Raw genomic sequence first — 14,598 nt, forward strand, 5'->3', positions numbered from 1 at the left:
TTAATAAGTGCTTTATAAATGATGTATTAAACACATTATTTTGTATAGCAGTTTAATTTGTCTAGTCTCCTGACTTATTTATTAAAGATTCACTGTCAACAGTAGACGAGAAAAAACTGAATCAACAGATTTATACAGCATCTGATAAAATATAAACAATAAGGTGTCAGTGTCACACTCTAAGTAAGTTAATTACTCGATCAGTAATTAAATTGGTTAACTTAGCAACTCCGTAATGCATTGTGCATATTCCAAGTATATAGACTGAATTCCGATTTTTTTTTTAAATTCCATCTAATGTCCCTTAAACTGGCAGAAATTTGGATTTACCAGGACACAAGGTCACAATACAATAAATGCGCCGTATTATCGGGTTAAACGTGATTTATTTGAAATGCAAAGAGAACAGTTGAAAAAAAATGTGTTCAATCAATCAGCATCGGGGATTCTTGCTGGGGTTGGTAGATTACGCCGATGTGGTCGGCCACGATGTCAACACAGAACAGGGCGGGGTTACACAGCCGGTAATACTGCATATCGTCGATCCTTCCCATGAGAGGGTTCTGTCACACTGAACGTTAAAAACATTTAAAAAATTGAGCATTTTTTTATTCATCCCGCCTGGGGCTTCTCAACTCAGCCAGCCCAGGTCCTCTTCTTCATCCTCGTCCTCGCCGAACAGAGGAGCTGGTGGAGGGCGCCCCTTCAGGCTCTGGGAGAAGACCAGATTCAATGTTAACTACTGCCGACGTAAGGTTCTAGAGCTGATGAGCGCACACGGTGGAAAAATAATGAGCTTCAATGTTGCCCCCGCCCCCCAACACTAGGGGTGTAACGATATATGGCGGTACAGAAATGTGAGAATTGAGATTTAAATATTTGAAAGCTCCAATGATCCAAAACCCAAACAACTCTCAGACATAATTTGCGATTAAAACTATATGGGGCTTTTTTTCATGGTGTAAAATAGTCTCAGACTTTCCGGAAAAAAACTGATTTTCCAGAAGGAAGCAAATCTAAGTGACTGTTTTAATTAAACCTGGGCAGAGGCAAGTTTATCTTTGGATTAATAGACCAGCACCAAGACCTGGCAGAAGGAGCTGACTAGTCCTTCATTACCTTAGTCTGGGACCTCCTAGTCAAGAACTAATTAATCTTAAATTAAGCAACGTCTCAAAGGACTCTTAAAAATATGTTGACTGTATCGAGCCAAGTGTATCGTTACACCCCAACAAATAGCGACACATATTTAGGACTTAAAAGGGCAAATAACAAAATCACAAAAAAAGACAAAAAAAACAACAATTTAAGACGGCGGTAGTCGGACAGGGTTGGGGTTAGGGTTGGGGGTTGGAAGCGATTTAGAGACAATCTGAGAGGTGACTCTACAGATCCTTCCTTACCAGCTCATCCTCCTCTTCCTCGGTGGGGGGTGGCTGGGAGGGGTCGGCGGCGGTTGTGCTCCGTAAAAATGGCTCCTCTCTATTTTGCTCGCCGGATCCCTCGGCGGGAGTGAGAGAGCTGAGCGAGGGGTTTCGGTTGTGCAACATGTGAAGGGTGGGTGGGTGGGGGGTGGGAGAGAGAATAAAGAGAGAGGGTAAATAGAGAGCACAAGAGAAACAGATTCATAGAGGGAGTGAGTTGTAGGTATTGCATGCCCGTTAGTGAACGAAAAACAACAACAAAAAATAAAAACTGGGATGGCGGACGAAGTAACCAGGCTCACCTTGTAGCTTCGCCCGTGCTGCCCTGGGGGCACTTTTTGGGAGGCGGGGGCGGCGGCTCAGCTGGCGGTCCACCCATTTTACTGCCATCTTCTGGGGGCTCTTCCGCAGCCGCGGGGCTGTCACAATCGCTCGACTCGCTCGGAGCTTCCCATCCCGACTCCCGGAGCTCGGTGTCGACTGCTTCCTGATGAACGTCGTTGTGCTCCCCCTGCTGGAGGGAGGGCTGGTCGTCAGCCGCGGCCGGTTCCCGCTCCAATTTCGGTTTGGCCTGCTCCTCCGAAGACAACGAGACCCGTCCGTGTTGCTCTTCCCCCGCTGGCTCCGACTTGGCTCCCGGAACCAAATTCACCTGCTCTTCCGTCCCGTGGAGCTCTCTGTTCGGCTCTTCCGCACCGTGTTTCTCCGCGTCGCCCCCCTCATCCCCTCCTTCCTCCCTCTCTCCGTTTACTTGAGGGTTCCTTTCCTCGCTTCTCTCCTCCTCTTCCTCCTCCTCCATGTCTGCTTCGTCCATCTTTGTGGCGCTGAGCAGCTCGAGAGTGACGCTCTGCCAGCAAAATGAGAGGTCGCCAGGGAGAAGAAACCGGCGTTAGTTTTTGAAAGGGGTTTTCCAACACCGGACAAGATTATTTTTCATGAAAATAGTATGATGCATCATTTTATGTATATTGCTCACAAAAAAATGTAAAATCTTTCAAGTTCAAAAATAAATAAATTATTTCACAACTATTCCAGACTTGGAAGTGCTAATTTTATACTTTTTGTTTTTAAAGCGCATTATCTTTTTAATAGTTTCTAGTACTGGGGTTCCCAAAATTCTTTAAAATTAGGCCTACAATTAAATTTTAAATTAATTTCAAAATAAATGTAACATTTAATTAGATTTAAATGTAACACTTAATTTCATTTTAAGTTATCTTCATTTGAACCTTGAAGACAAAAGTGTGAAGTTAAAATAAATAGTTTGCGAGGTTAAATATAAATATTTAGTAAAAAAAGTACAAGTTAAAATATTTAAAGAAGTCAAACCAACAATAATAATTTTGCTGCAGCGCTCCATGCTATTACCTTAATGGTGCTGACAATCACCCCCAGCACCGCCTGCCCGCTGTACAACTCTGCCAGGTCAAACTGCCCTCGCAGAGAATGAAACACTCCATTCATCACTCGCTTCACCTGGAACACAGACCCAAACGACTATATAAATATAATAATAAATATAGCCGCAGGCAGCAATACACAGGGTGCAGTTTAGTCATGTTAGGTACTGTATGTCTTGAATCTTGAATTACAGGTTTTCTATGTTCCGGGGTTCCGTAATCTGAGGTTCCCGAATCTGTGTTCTGTAATTATATGCGGGGACATTTGGAGTGGACCACGGGATGCTCTCTATAATGAATGCAAATGCAAATGAATCTCGAATCTTGAATCTACAACAAATGATGACGTCACAAAGTGTCTCCACAACAACTTCTCTTGCTCCACCACCTGACTGTATGTGGATCAATTTGGATGAAATTTAAACCACGATATCAATGCAACATACCAATTCAAACGACACCTCGTATTCGTAGCTTCTGTCATTATTGGGTTCCGGATACTTTTGGCTGGGCTGGGCATTTGACCATGTCTGTGATATTGATCAAATTTGGTCGGTTTTTTAAGAAGTTCTGTCCCGTATGTGGATGGATTTGAATGAAACTTCAACCACGATGTGTTTGTGACATACAGGTTCAAACAAGATGTAAAACGTGTTTGTAGCTTCTGCCGATGTGTTCCAGAAAGTTTTAGACTTTCTAAATTCTGGGAATTTTCCCGGAACAATATCAATAGGGGTCCAGCCCGTAACAATAGGGAAATAGGACAATAACAACAAACATCTCAACATCTGATAATGCTTACATCTGTAACTGTGTGGAAATTGAATGGGGTTTAACAAGTTACTGCGTGGAAAAAGAGATAGTAGTTTCTATGTAATAGAGGGGGAAGAGATGGAGAGAGAGAGACAGATCACCTCTCCTGCAGTGTCTACCGGGAGCTGCTCCGCCAGCTTAGCCTCCGCTTCAGCCACCCGCCCCTCCAGCTCCTCCCTCGCGGCCACCGACTGCTTCTGTAAAGCTGCGTACTGTCGCAAAGCAGCGAGGCATCAATGACATGTGTGCACCTTTGGTTTTTAAGCTTTATAATAAGGTTAGATAGTAGTAAGTTACAGATAAGGTGAAATAAAAAAAACCCCTCATACCCTTCCCTGAAGGACAAGTAGCTTTGTCTCCGGAGCCTGTTGTTCCTCTGAGGCTCTGGACTGCTTCAGCACCGTGAGCTGCGGGCATCAGGGAAAGGGAGGAGGAGAGGGAGTTGAGTCATTGTGACTATATGGAGTGACTCCAGCAACGTCATCAACAACAGATGTTTCCAAATCATGAATAAATATATTCATGGGATCCTTCATCGTGCCGCGGGGTTCCGTGAGACTCTCCTGTCTATTTACGTGCCAGTGTCCACAGTGGAAAAGAGGAATTCCAGACAGTGATGCGCGGTGCCCGTGCACTTTGACCATGAGACTCGAGCATATCCACCACTTCACACGCTACGCCTCGTGTTTCTCACGCTGAGAATCCCAAAATAAGTAAATATATTTATATATATATACACACACACACACTTTTTTTAATCTACATATATATATTTCCTCACTTGCGCTTACTTGGTGCCCGTCACCAGTCGTGTGGTGGACAGAGATTCTTTCTGCACCCACTTTACGTGAACGCCCACGTGCAACTTAGTTGGAGTGGTATAAAGCCATCTGTGATGCGGCATAAAGGTTCACTGTTTCTCCAAAGAAAACAAATACAGTGTGTTTTAATTCAGTGGGTATTTATATTGTAGATGTATTTATTGTACCATGCCCCACGGGAACACTTCTCCATCACTCTCTTATACCCCAATATTTGGGCGAGACTGCATCTGTCCACAACATTTTTATTTTTTTTAACTCAACTGTATTAAGGGACTGTCCCGTTCCGTCCCATTACAAAAAAAACCCTGTGTGACCCCACTGTCCAGTGCTGTGTCACGCACGTCTCCCCATGGCTCTCCATTTCTATGGGACTTAATTTAGTAAAAACTAGATGTTATTGTGTAAATACTTTACCTGAAAATAATAAATCCTGCACTTCTGTAACAGGGACACGGCATTTGCCCCATTACATTACGTTCTATGTGCACGCATACCCCTCCCCCTCTCGATAGAATCGTAAATCGGCCATCGCTGACTGGAATTTTGCACGATCACTGAAGCACAGCTTCTGTAGAGAAACTTTTACCGGCGTCTTGCCCTCACCAATGCATTGTATGATACACTTGCCAGTGTAGTAGTTTCCATGTTTGCAGACATTTCACCAGATGTAGTATGTCTTCTGGGCACTTTTCGCATACTGTGGTTTCGGACATAATAAGCACTACCATGGGATATTAAATAGTATGATAATATGAGCAGTTTGTGAAGGCTGACCTCCTCCTGCAGCTGGGCGACCTTCTGCTCAAGGGCGTCCCTGTGTTCCGTCACTTCTGCCAGGGAGTTCCTGTGCTGCTCCCTGGCCGAGGCCACCGTCCGCTCACACCTCTCCTTCCACTCCTCCTCCAGCTCTGCCTGCAGCTGAGACAGCTGCAGACATGCACGCACACACACGCACACACACACACACACACACACACACACACACACACACACACACACACACACACCCTGTTTACACCTGGCATTAAAATGCGTCTTCACAAGTGCGTGATCACAAGTGGACAGCTCTAAGTACATGTGTGAACGCACCCAAGACACATTGAGGACGCATTGGCGACGTTGACACTGCAGGAATGAGTGGCTCAAATCACACGTTTTTTGGACTCTTTCGTGACCATCTGAACAGAACAAATCACATGAAATCTTATCTTTTCAATTCGGATTTGGGCACTTTCATATGTGGTCCTAAATCGGATACAGGTCTAATTATTTTTAGATCGGGGTGCAACTTGCGCACATGCGTGTTTTTATTTTAGATGTATTATATTTTACTAAATTTCCTCATTGAATCAAACAAAAAAAGCATTGTGCCTCTGTCTTGATTTAATGATTTCATCTGCGATTTCATCCCACGCCGTCCGACAACCGCCGGGCCGCGGACAGTGCCGCAGCCTGGCACTGTCCGCGGCCCGGCGGGGCATTTGCCTGCTGTGTTTACTTCCATATGACAGCATTCTGCATGTGACGTCTTTGTTATTTCTATGCATGCTGAATGGGAACAGCCAAACAAAAAAAATCTGATCTGAGCAAAACACTGAATCAAAATTGAGCACTAAGGTTTACAGTGTGCACATAGCATTGAGATACGATCGCTCAGACCACTTTCAGAGGTGGTCTGAGCCGCATATGGCCACATTGCTTTAGCAATGTGTACACTAATGTTTCCTGGGCCACACTGAAGAATTGCCTCCTCAACTGATGTCCTCTGCGTAAGTACTCATTTGTGCGCCAAGGGTTTCATATTAAAGTGTGAAACAACAAAAATAAGCCACAAAAACAGGCAAAATTGATTATTGTGGATGGAGTACACAGGAAACACGGTGTCTCTGATTTCTATTTGGGCCGAAGAATCTGTACAACGGAAACTGGAAGATTCATATTGCAAGAGGGCGATCTATGAGTACATTTGAAAAAAGCTGGAGGGGCAATCATGGCAGCAATGCCAACTAGGCTTGTGCCAGTTTGATCGTATATTGACGATCGAAGGGAGGATCGGCGATTGTTTTTTCCTAAATTGATATTAAGCTGACTTGAAATAATTTACTATCAGCACTAAGATGTTTTAACAATAATCTTGAGAATCTGCAGGAGTGCAGTACTCTTTTCCATGGATCTGACACTCTGCATCACCATTCTCCATATGCCTGCTCATCAAAACTTTGCTCTGTGCTCCATAAGAGTAGTTAACGTTATGGATATAATTTTGATATTAAAGATAATACTGTTAAATGGAACATGATGTGTCATGATAATGTCTCACCAAGCACAGACACACATACTTTTAAAAGGGAGTCGTTATTTGAATAGAGGAAACATTGTTATTTAATAGATGTTTTAATGTTTAATTATTTTTAATAAAATGGTCACTCTTTTATCAATTTTAATAAACATAACTTTAACTGTATTGCTTGCAGAAACCTTGAAGGCTTGATTATTTCAAAGCTCTGTCAGACGCTGAGCCACGCTCAATATTATTCAAAATATTTTTTTTTAAATTAAATTAATTAAATTCTAACGTAAAAAAAAAAAAAGATAAACAGAGAATAAATGATTTAATAAAACCAAATAAATCTACTACTACTACTGTGCGCCTTTCCACACTCCTCCGCAGGATCCAGCACTCCTGTTCCCTCCCTCCCCTCTATGGTTCCACTGCTCTGCGTGACATGGTTCTACCTCTCCCTCTCTCTTTCTCTGCCCTGTCTGAGCTGATGTTAAATGAGAGTTGACAGGACAAAATCAAAATCAAGGGATAAGCATCCATTCACATTCCCCTCCTACTCCTGCCGCCCCCTGGCAATCGGATCGCACATATCGGCGACGTTGAGTAGCCACGATTGCAAGATATGAAAATAGAAATGATCGCCCAAGCCTAATGCTAACATTAAACAAAACCCCACAAAAATGCTTTGCAAACGGAAATGATGTACATGTTTATTTGCATATAAAGTGGGGAAGTGAGACCCGATCACAAGTGGTTACTGGAGACCCGTTTTCCCAACGTATACAGCAAACCACAGATCATCATTGGGGACCTCAATAGCCACAGCACCCAGTGGGGCTACCCTGAAATGAACAAAGATGGAGAAGCAGTAGAGGACTGGATGGATACCAACCAACTAAGTCTTATCCATGACACCAAGCTACCACACTCGTTTTTCAGTGCTCGCTGGAAACATGGCTACAATCCAGACCTCACCATGGTCACAAGTAACATCGCTGGACTGTGTAAAAAGACTGTGCTGGACCCTATTCCATCAAGCCAACACCGTCCCATTGGGATCCAAATTAATGCAGCTGTAGTCCCAACCATCGTGTCCTCTAAAAGGCGTTTCAACTAGCTGGAAGAGAAAATCAAAAATATAATACGAGTTAGCAAGAACTACAACCAATTTGCTAACCTGGTGTTGAAAACTGCTCGGAAACACATCCCACGAGGCTCTAGAGAATATATACCTGGGCTTTCAAAGGACTGTGCAGGACTCTATGACAACTTTGAAGCAGATCCCTTCTCAAATGAAACATCTGCCCAAGCTGAGAAGGTGATGGAAAACATTGCCCAAGAGCGAAGCAAGACCTGGAATGCTCTTATTGAGTCCACAGACATGTCAAAAAAGAAAGAAAGCAAGAAAGCATGGACACTTATTCACAAGCTAGGGGGTGATCCTAAAGCAGCTCCTCAGCACCCAAAAGTCACTGCCAACCATGTTGCCAACCAATTGCTCTTGAATGGAAAGAGTGGAAAGAGAGGGGAAAAAAAACAAGCTGAACCGCAAGAAATACATCGAGGACCCTGCTTTTACAAGACAGCTTACTATGGAAGAGCTGGAAGGGGGAATCGCTACCCTCAAACCAGGAAAGGCAATCGGACTGGATAACATCGCAACCAAACAGATCAGGCACTTCGGTCACAAGGTAAAGACATGGCTTCTACAGCTTTACAATGAGTGATTAACAACACACAAACTCCCGAACATCTGGAAGAAAGCCCACATTATAGCACTGCTGAAACCTGGGAAGAATCCATCCGCTCCCAAGAACTTCAGACCAATCGCACTTTTGACCTACAAGCTTTTCGAACGTCTTGATCCTCAACAAAACTGGCACCTTTGTTGACGACACCTCATCCCTGAACAAGCAGGTTTCCGCCCTGGCAACTAGCTAAGTACTCAACCTCACTCAATACATCGAAGAGGGCTATGAGGAAGGGATGGTAACTGGTGTGGTGCTTGTCGACCTCTCAGCTGCTTATGACACAGTCAACCACAGACGTCTCCTCAGCAAGATCCTGGAGACCACAAGGGACATCCGTCTGACAGAACTGATCGAAAGCATGCTTGAAAACAGGAACTTTTTTGTTGAGCTTGGAGGAAAGAAAAGCAGGTGGCGAAGACTCAAGAATGGCCTTTCACAGGGAAGTGTGCTTGCACCACTTCTCTTTAACATCTACGCCAACGACCAACCTAAAAAGGGCAGACACTCGCCGCTTCATCTATGCAGACGACCTTGGCATAGGTGCACACCCTCAACGCTAGCCGCCTTATCACTGGCTGCCTAAAACCAACACCTACAGACCGGCTATGCATCCTGGCAGGCAAAGACTCACCAGAGATACAACGAAATGCAGCAAGCAAGAAAGAGCGGCAACAACAGTCCAATGATCAAAGACATCCTCTCTTCGGCCATGTGCCAGCCAAAAGCAGCCTTAAATCCAGGAAAAGTTTCCTTAAGAGCGTCCCACCTCTCAGAACACCGAGCGCAAGCAGTGAAAGAGTCACTCGGTGGGAAGAAAGACTCGACAACCTCCCACCAGAAACAACAATGGAGCTAAAGGCGAGCGAGGCACTGCCCCCTGGAGCAGACACCAACTACGCAGTGTGGAAATGCCTTAACAGACAAAGATCTGGTGTTGGACGTGCAAAAGCCACTCTTGCCAAATGGGGATACCTGTGTGTGACTGTGGCACTGGACCACAGACCATGGAGCACCTCCTGATATGTCCCCTGCTGGAACAGCCCTGCACAGCACGGACTTAGCAGAGTTTAACGAGAAGGGACAGCAATGTGTTCAGCTGTGGCTGAACCACATCTAGCCAAGCCTTGTAACTGACTGTTTTGTGGACACGACAAGAAGAACTCGAGACGCATTCTAATGCCAGGTGTGAACAGACTTCGTGACACTTGTAATCAGATAACCCAAGACGCATGTTAATGCCAGATGTAAACAAGACCACAGATTAGCAGGTTAATCGATTGCATCACCAATGCTGATTGGTTGACACAACAAGCTTGTGTAGTCCATTTTGTGTGCCATCAGGGAGTGCGTCACCTGTTCAGAAGTGGCGTTGCCGTTGCTGCTGCGGGCCTTGCGCAGCTGAGTGCGTAGGGTGTCCAGCTCTTGCTGACTGCTCCTGCGTAGCTCCTCCATCTCCTCGTCCCGACTCTGGCGCTCGGCTTGCCACTTCCTCTTCCTGTCCGATAGCATCTGGAACAGACCGAACATGGGGCTTGTGTGTTTTACAGTAGTCGAGCCAAGACTCCAAGGATGAATATGTGAAGGTCTTGGCTAATTAATTTTCTTTTTCCTCTTCAGTAACAGACATAAGTAATATATATTATGGGGCATACACATTTGATCAGATTACTGTTAATTTCCTTTTACAGTATGTTTCAATTCATATTGAAACTATTTCTATATTTAAAATGAAACTCAAAATTTGATAAGCACTCTATTTAAATTAAAAACAAGTATTAAAACAAGTATTTCACACCTCTGTATATAATGAAAGAGGTATGCTAAATGCTTTCCTCACTGCTAGCAGCGAGCAAGTAGGTGGTCTCAGATCACAGATTACCAGAGTGCGGCCTGAGTAACACTCACTCGTTCCAAACTCCCTTTATCCGTTCGCAAGTCCTGGAGCTCCTCTTCCATGTTGCTGATGCTCTGCTCCATATCCTTGCCTCTCTGCTTTTCTGTGCGGTGCTGTGTCTGCGCCGACTCGGCCACCTCCTTCAGCTCTAATGTGAAATCAAACCGGCACTGGTGATGTCAGTGTTCTATAGATCTGACCTTTATATTGCAGAGTAGAGTGAAGTAGAGTATAGGTGAAGGAACAGTCGAGATAGGTAAAGGAAGAAAATTGATGGTGTTTTATCTTTGGACCAAGATAAGGCTTTCGATCATGTTGACCACACGTTTTTATTTTACACCTCAAGGGCTTTCAGATTTGGGGAGAGTTTCTTGTCCTGGGTAGGATTACTGTATAATGGGGCATCATGCATAGTAAAGGTGGGAGGGGGTTTGAGCTGCCCAATTCCTGTCACAAGAGGAATAAGGCAGGGCTGCCCGATATCAGGTTGAGACTGAGGAATAAGATGATGGGAGTCTCCCTACACGGATTAACACAAAGCCCACATTTAGCCGTGTCAGCATATGCTGACAATGTAATTTCATCAAAAATTTAAATTATATAAATGTGTTGAATGAATGCATAAAAATGTAAGAAAAAGCCTCCTCAGCAAAGGTTAACTGGAGTAAGAGTGAGGCTTTTTTGATAGGACCATGGCAGGAACAGGGCTGTTCCCAATCTAGGTGGTCTCACGTGGGGAAGGGAAGGGTTGAAAGTCCTTGGTGTGTTTCTAAGAAGTAATGCATTTCAAATGAAGAACTGGGAGGGTGCAGCAGAGAGGGTGTGTGCCTAATTGTCTTAATAGAAATGGTTTCTACCCCAGTTGTCATATAGGGGGAGAGTTTTGGTTTCCAACAACTTTGCAGCAGAGAATGATAGTACTACCTCCACCTAGAGGCCTAAGCGAGGACATTCATAGGACGATTGTTGACCTTTTCTGGTCTGAGGAGCACTGGATCAAGGCATCTTCTCTGTACCTGCCAGTGGAAGGAGGTTGTGTCAAGCTTGGACATTTGATGAAAACATCAGTAGCTCACAAGAACAACCGGCGCCAGGTCCTCAAGACTGTTGGAGAGGATTGTGGAGTACGTCTGTGCGTCCCTGCCAGGGCCCCTCAGAGCGGTTGCTGAAAACTGCACTCTTTCTGACCAGTGGGATGATGAATATATGTGGCAGGAGGAGGTGGAAAGTTTTCTTTCCCTCACAAGCCCAGTGCTAGGGGTGTTGGAGTCACTCGGGAAGAAAGCTTCTCATTACACCTGCATTAATGCATGCACTGACACTCTCTGGCAGGGATGAAGGTGGCGGCGGATTTGCAGGTGCTTCACTTTTGAAGCACCAGCAAATCATTCATTTTATCTTTTTGTTTAGTTATAGGTTTTCCTATTTTTAATTCTGGTCTCTCTCTCTCTCTCAGTGGGTGCGTACGTTCTTTGTGTTAGTAGATTGCTTTGTTTTTGTGAGTCACTGTCAGCGTTATTTGTGTAGTTTGTTCGGGTCGTTGGAACGCCATCCGTCTTGCTCCGTCATGGAGTGAGAGTTGTGGCGGACCCCACCATGAATATGGAGGACATCCTGCTGGTGCTCAGAGAACAGATTGGATACAGTAATCTGGTCTATGCCTCCAAGTTGAATAAAGCTTTGGTGGCATTTGTTAAAGAGGAGTGCTATGTCTCCTCTCTGATTGAGAACAGTGTCTTTGGTGGTGACAGGTTCCTCGAAGTTTCCCCCCTGGCCGTCCCCTCCACCTGGATGACAGTGCCTGGGTGCCCTCCATTTGTCTCCAATGTGACGAGTGGTTTCTGCACCGTGGGTTTGGGATGTAAAAATGAAAAACTGATACACAACAATCCTTCCGGACGGAAGTGTTCATGATGTTAAATGTCCTGTCCGTGGATGTGTCATTTAAAATAAAGCATGGAAATTAGTATCATCAGGTTTATGCCAGCTCCGGGAGTCTGAAATGCTTTCTGTGTGGAGAGGGCGGACATAAGGGCATGGCCTGCCCGATCAGGCAGTGGGCTGATGGGGGCGCGGAGCCCGGCGTATGCATGTCCGATCCGGCCACGGGGGAAGGCACGAGTGGGGAGAATATGCCCACGGCCTCCGCTCCACCGAGTCCTGATCAATGTGAGACACCCAAAACTACAGTTAATGGCGAGACTGGTGTGAGTGCAGCAGGTGCTGCAGGAGTTGGGACGAAGGAACTGTCGGGGCTCGGCTCTGGTGGTGAGGAGCGGGCTGCGGAGCCCGGTTCCATCAGCACTGAGTGGAGCCTGGTTCCATCAGCACGGAGCGGGCTGCGGAGCCCGCCACAGTGTCCTGGTTGGCGGGGAAGGGGGCGACGGAGGGGGCGACGGAGGGCGCTCCTGGCGGCGTAGAGGGGCGGTGAAGCCCAGTCCCGACAGCGCGGAAGGGGCTGAGGAGCCTGGCAAAAGCGATCAGACCGACGGTGTTGCGGCAGAGAGGGCGCTGCCTTTCCCTGGAAATGTAAATAATGAGGAAATTGAGTCTGATTCAGACTCTCAGCATCCTTATGATGGTGCTGACGTGTACTCGGTTGAAGAAATAAATGTTTTTCTTGATTCCACATTTGGTAACTGAACATTTCGCTGATGCAGATATTTATGAGAACCGTGGCTATGCTGAGGAAGTCAACAGGAACAGACTTAAGTGAAAAAAAGAGATATTGCTGTGAGATATGTGAGGGCACTCAGAAAAGTGAGCATTGGAAAGAATGGAAAAGATTTCTTGAAATTTTGATGATTGTGGCTATCATTCATTCAGTGTCTCAGAAAATTTAAAATATTGTGAAAAAGTACAATATTGGAAAGTCATGGTGTCACACCATAATCAGCTAATTAACTCAAAACGCGTGACCGTTTTGAGTTAATTAGCTCCTGAGCCTGTCCAGAAGACAGTCATTGACACTCTCCACAAGGAGGGTAAGCCACAAAAGGTCATTGCTAAAGAAGCTGGTTGTTCACAGAGTGCTGTATCCAAGCATATTCATAGAAAGTTGAGTGGAAGGAAAAAGTGTGGTAGGAAAAGGTGCACCAGCAAAAGGGGTAACCGCAGCCTTGAGAGGATTGTCAAGCAAAATCCATTCAAGAATTTGGGGGAGCTTCACAAGCAGTGGACTGAGGCTGGAGTCAGCGCATCAAGAGCCACTAGGCACAGACGAATCCAAGGCATGGGCTACAAATGTCGCATTCCTCGTGTCAAGCCACTCCTGAACCAGAGACAATGTCAGAAGCGTTTTACCTGGGCTGTGGAGAAAAATAACTGGACTGTTGCTCAGTGGTCCAAAGTCCTCTTTTCAGATGAAAGTAAATTTTGCATGTCATTTGGAAATCGAGGTCCCAGAGTCTGGAGGAAAAGGGGGGGAGGCACAGAATCCACATTGCTTGAAGTCCAGTGTGAAGTTTCCACAGACAGTGATGATTTGGGCTGCCATGTCATCTGCTGGTGTTGGTCCACTGTGTTTTCTGAAGTCCACAGTCAACACAGCCATCTACCAGGAAATTTTAGAGCACTTCAAGCTTCCTTCTGCTGACAAGCTTTATGGAGATGCTGATTTCATTTTCCAGCAGGACTTGGCACCTGCCCACACTGCCAAAGGTACCAAAAGCTCGTTCAATGACCATGGTGTTACTGTGCTTGATTGGCCAGCAAACTGTTGGCTTCCATTACACCAGTGCCGCAGGATGATCGCCTCCATGCCACGCCGCATTGATGCAGTAATTCATGCAAAAGGAGGCCCAACCAAGTATTGAGTGCATTGAAATGAACATACTTTTCACAATCCTGACATTTCTGGTTAAAATATCCTTTTTTTTATTGATCTTATGTAATATTCTAATGTTCTGAGACACTGAATTTTGGGTTTTCATTATCTATAGCCACAATCATCAAAATTTCAAGAAATAAAGGTGAAATATTTAACTCTATGTGTAATGAATCTATATAATATATGGGTTTCACTTTTTGAAATGAGTGACAAAAAATATTGGAACTTTTTCATGATATTCTAATATTATGAGATGTACCTGTAAATGGAAATGGCTGCTACCCCAGTTGTCATTTAGGGGGAGGGTACTGGTTGCTAATAACTTGGTCACCTCGACCTTGTGGCACAGACTGACCCTTCTGCATCCATCCAGAGACCT

The 14,598-nt window shown here is 45.1% G+C and overlaps 1 protein-coding gene across 1 annotated transcript in view; it reads right to left on the reverse strand.

Annotated features, from left to right (window-relative positions):
• Nucleotides 1-281: 281 nt before the first annotated feature.
• The window catches only part of fkbp15b (FKBP prolyl isomerase family member 15b), a 48,207-nt gene continuing 33,890 nt past the window's right edge, over nt 282-14,598 (reverse strand). Inside the window, exons 21-29 of the mRNA XM_080003563.1 lie at nt 10,402-10,538; nt 9,850-10,005; nt 5,236-5,388; nt 3,967-4,044; nt 3,739-3,849; nt 2,793-2,900; nt 1,727-2,271; nt 1,404-1,521; nt 282-712 (exon numbers count right to left, since the gene is read on the reverse strand). Coding sequence (XP_079859689.1) covers nt 632-712; nt 1,404-1,521; nt 1,727-2,271; nt 2,793-2,900; nt 3,739-3,849; nt 3,967-4,044; nt 5,236-5,388; nt 9,850-10,005; nt 10,402-10,538 — 1,487 coding nt within the window. The 3' untranslated portion in view covers nt 282-631. The remainder of the gene's footprint in view (nt 713-1,403; nt 1,522-1,726; nt 2,272-2,792; nt 2,901-3,738; nt 3,850-3,966; nt 4,045-5,235; nt 5,389-9,849; nt 10,006-10,401; nt 10,539-14,598) is intronic.

Source organism: Zeus faber (genome assembly GCF_960531495.2).
Source record: "Zeus faber genome assembly, chromosome: 7".
Classification (NCBI taxonomy): domain Eukaryota; kingdom Metazoa; phylum Chordata; class Actinopteri; order Zeiformes; family Zeidae; genus Zeus; species Zeus faber.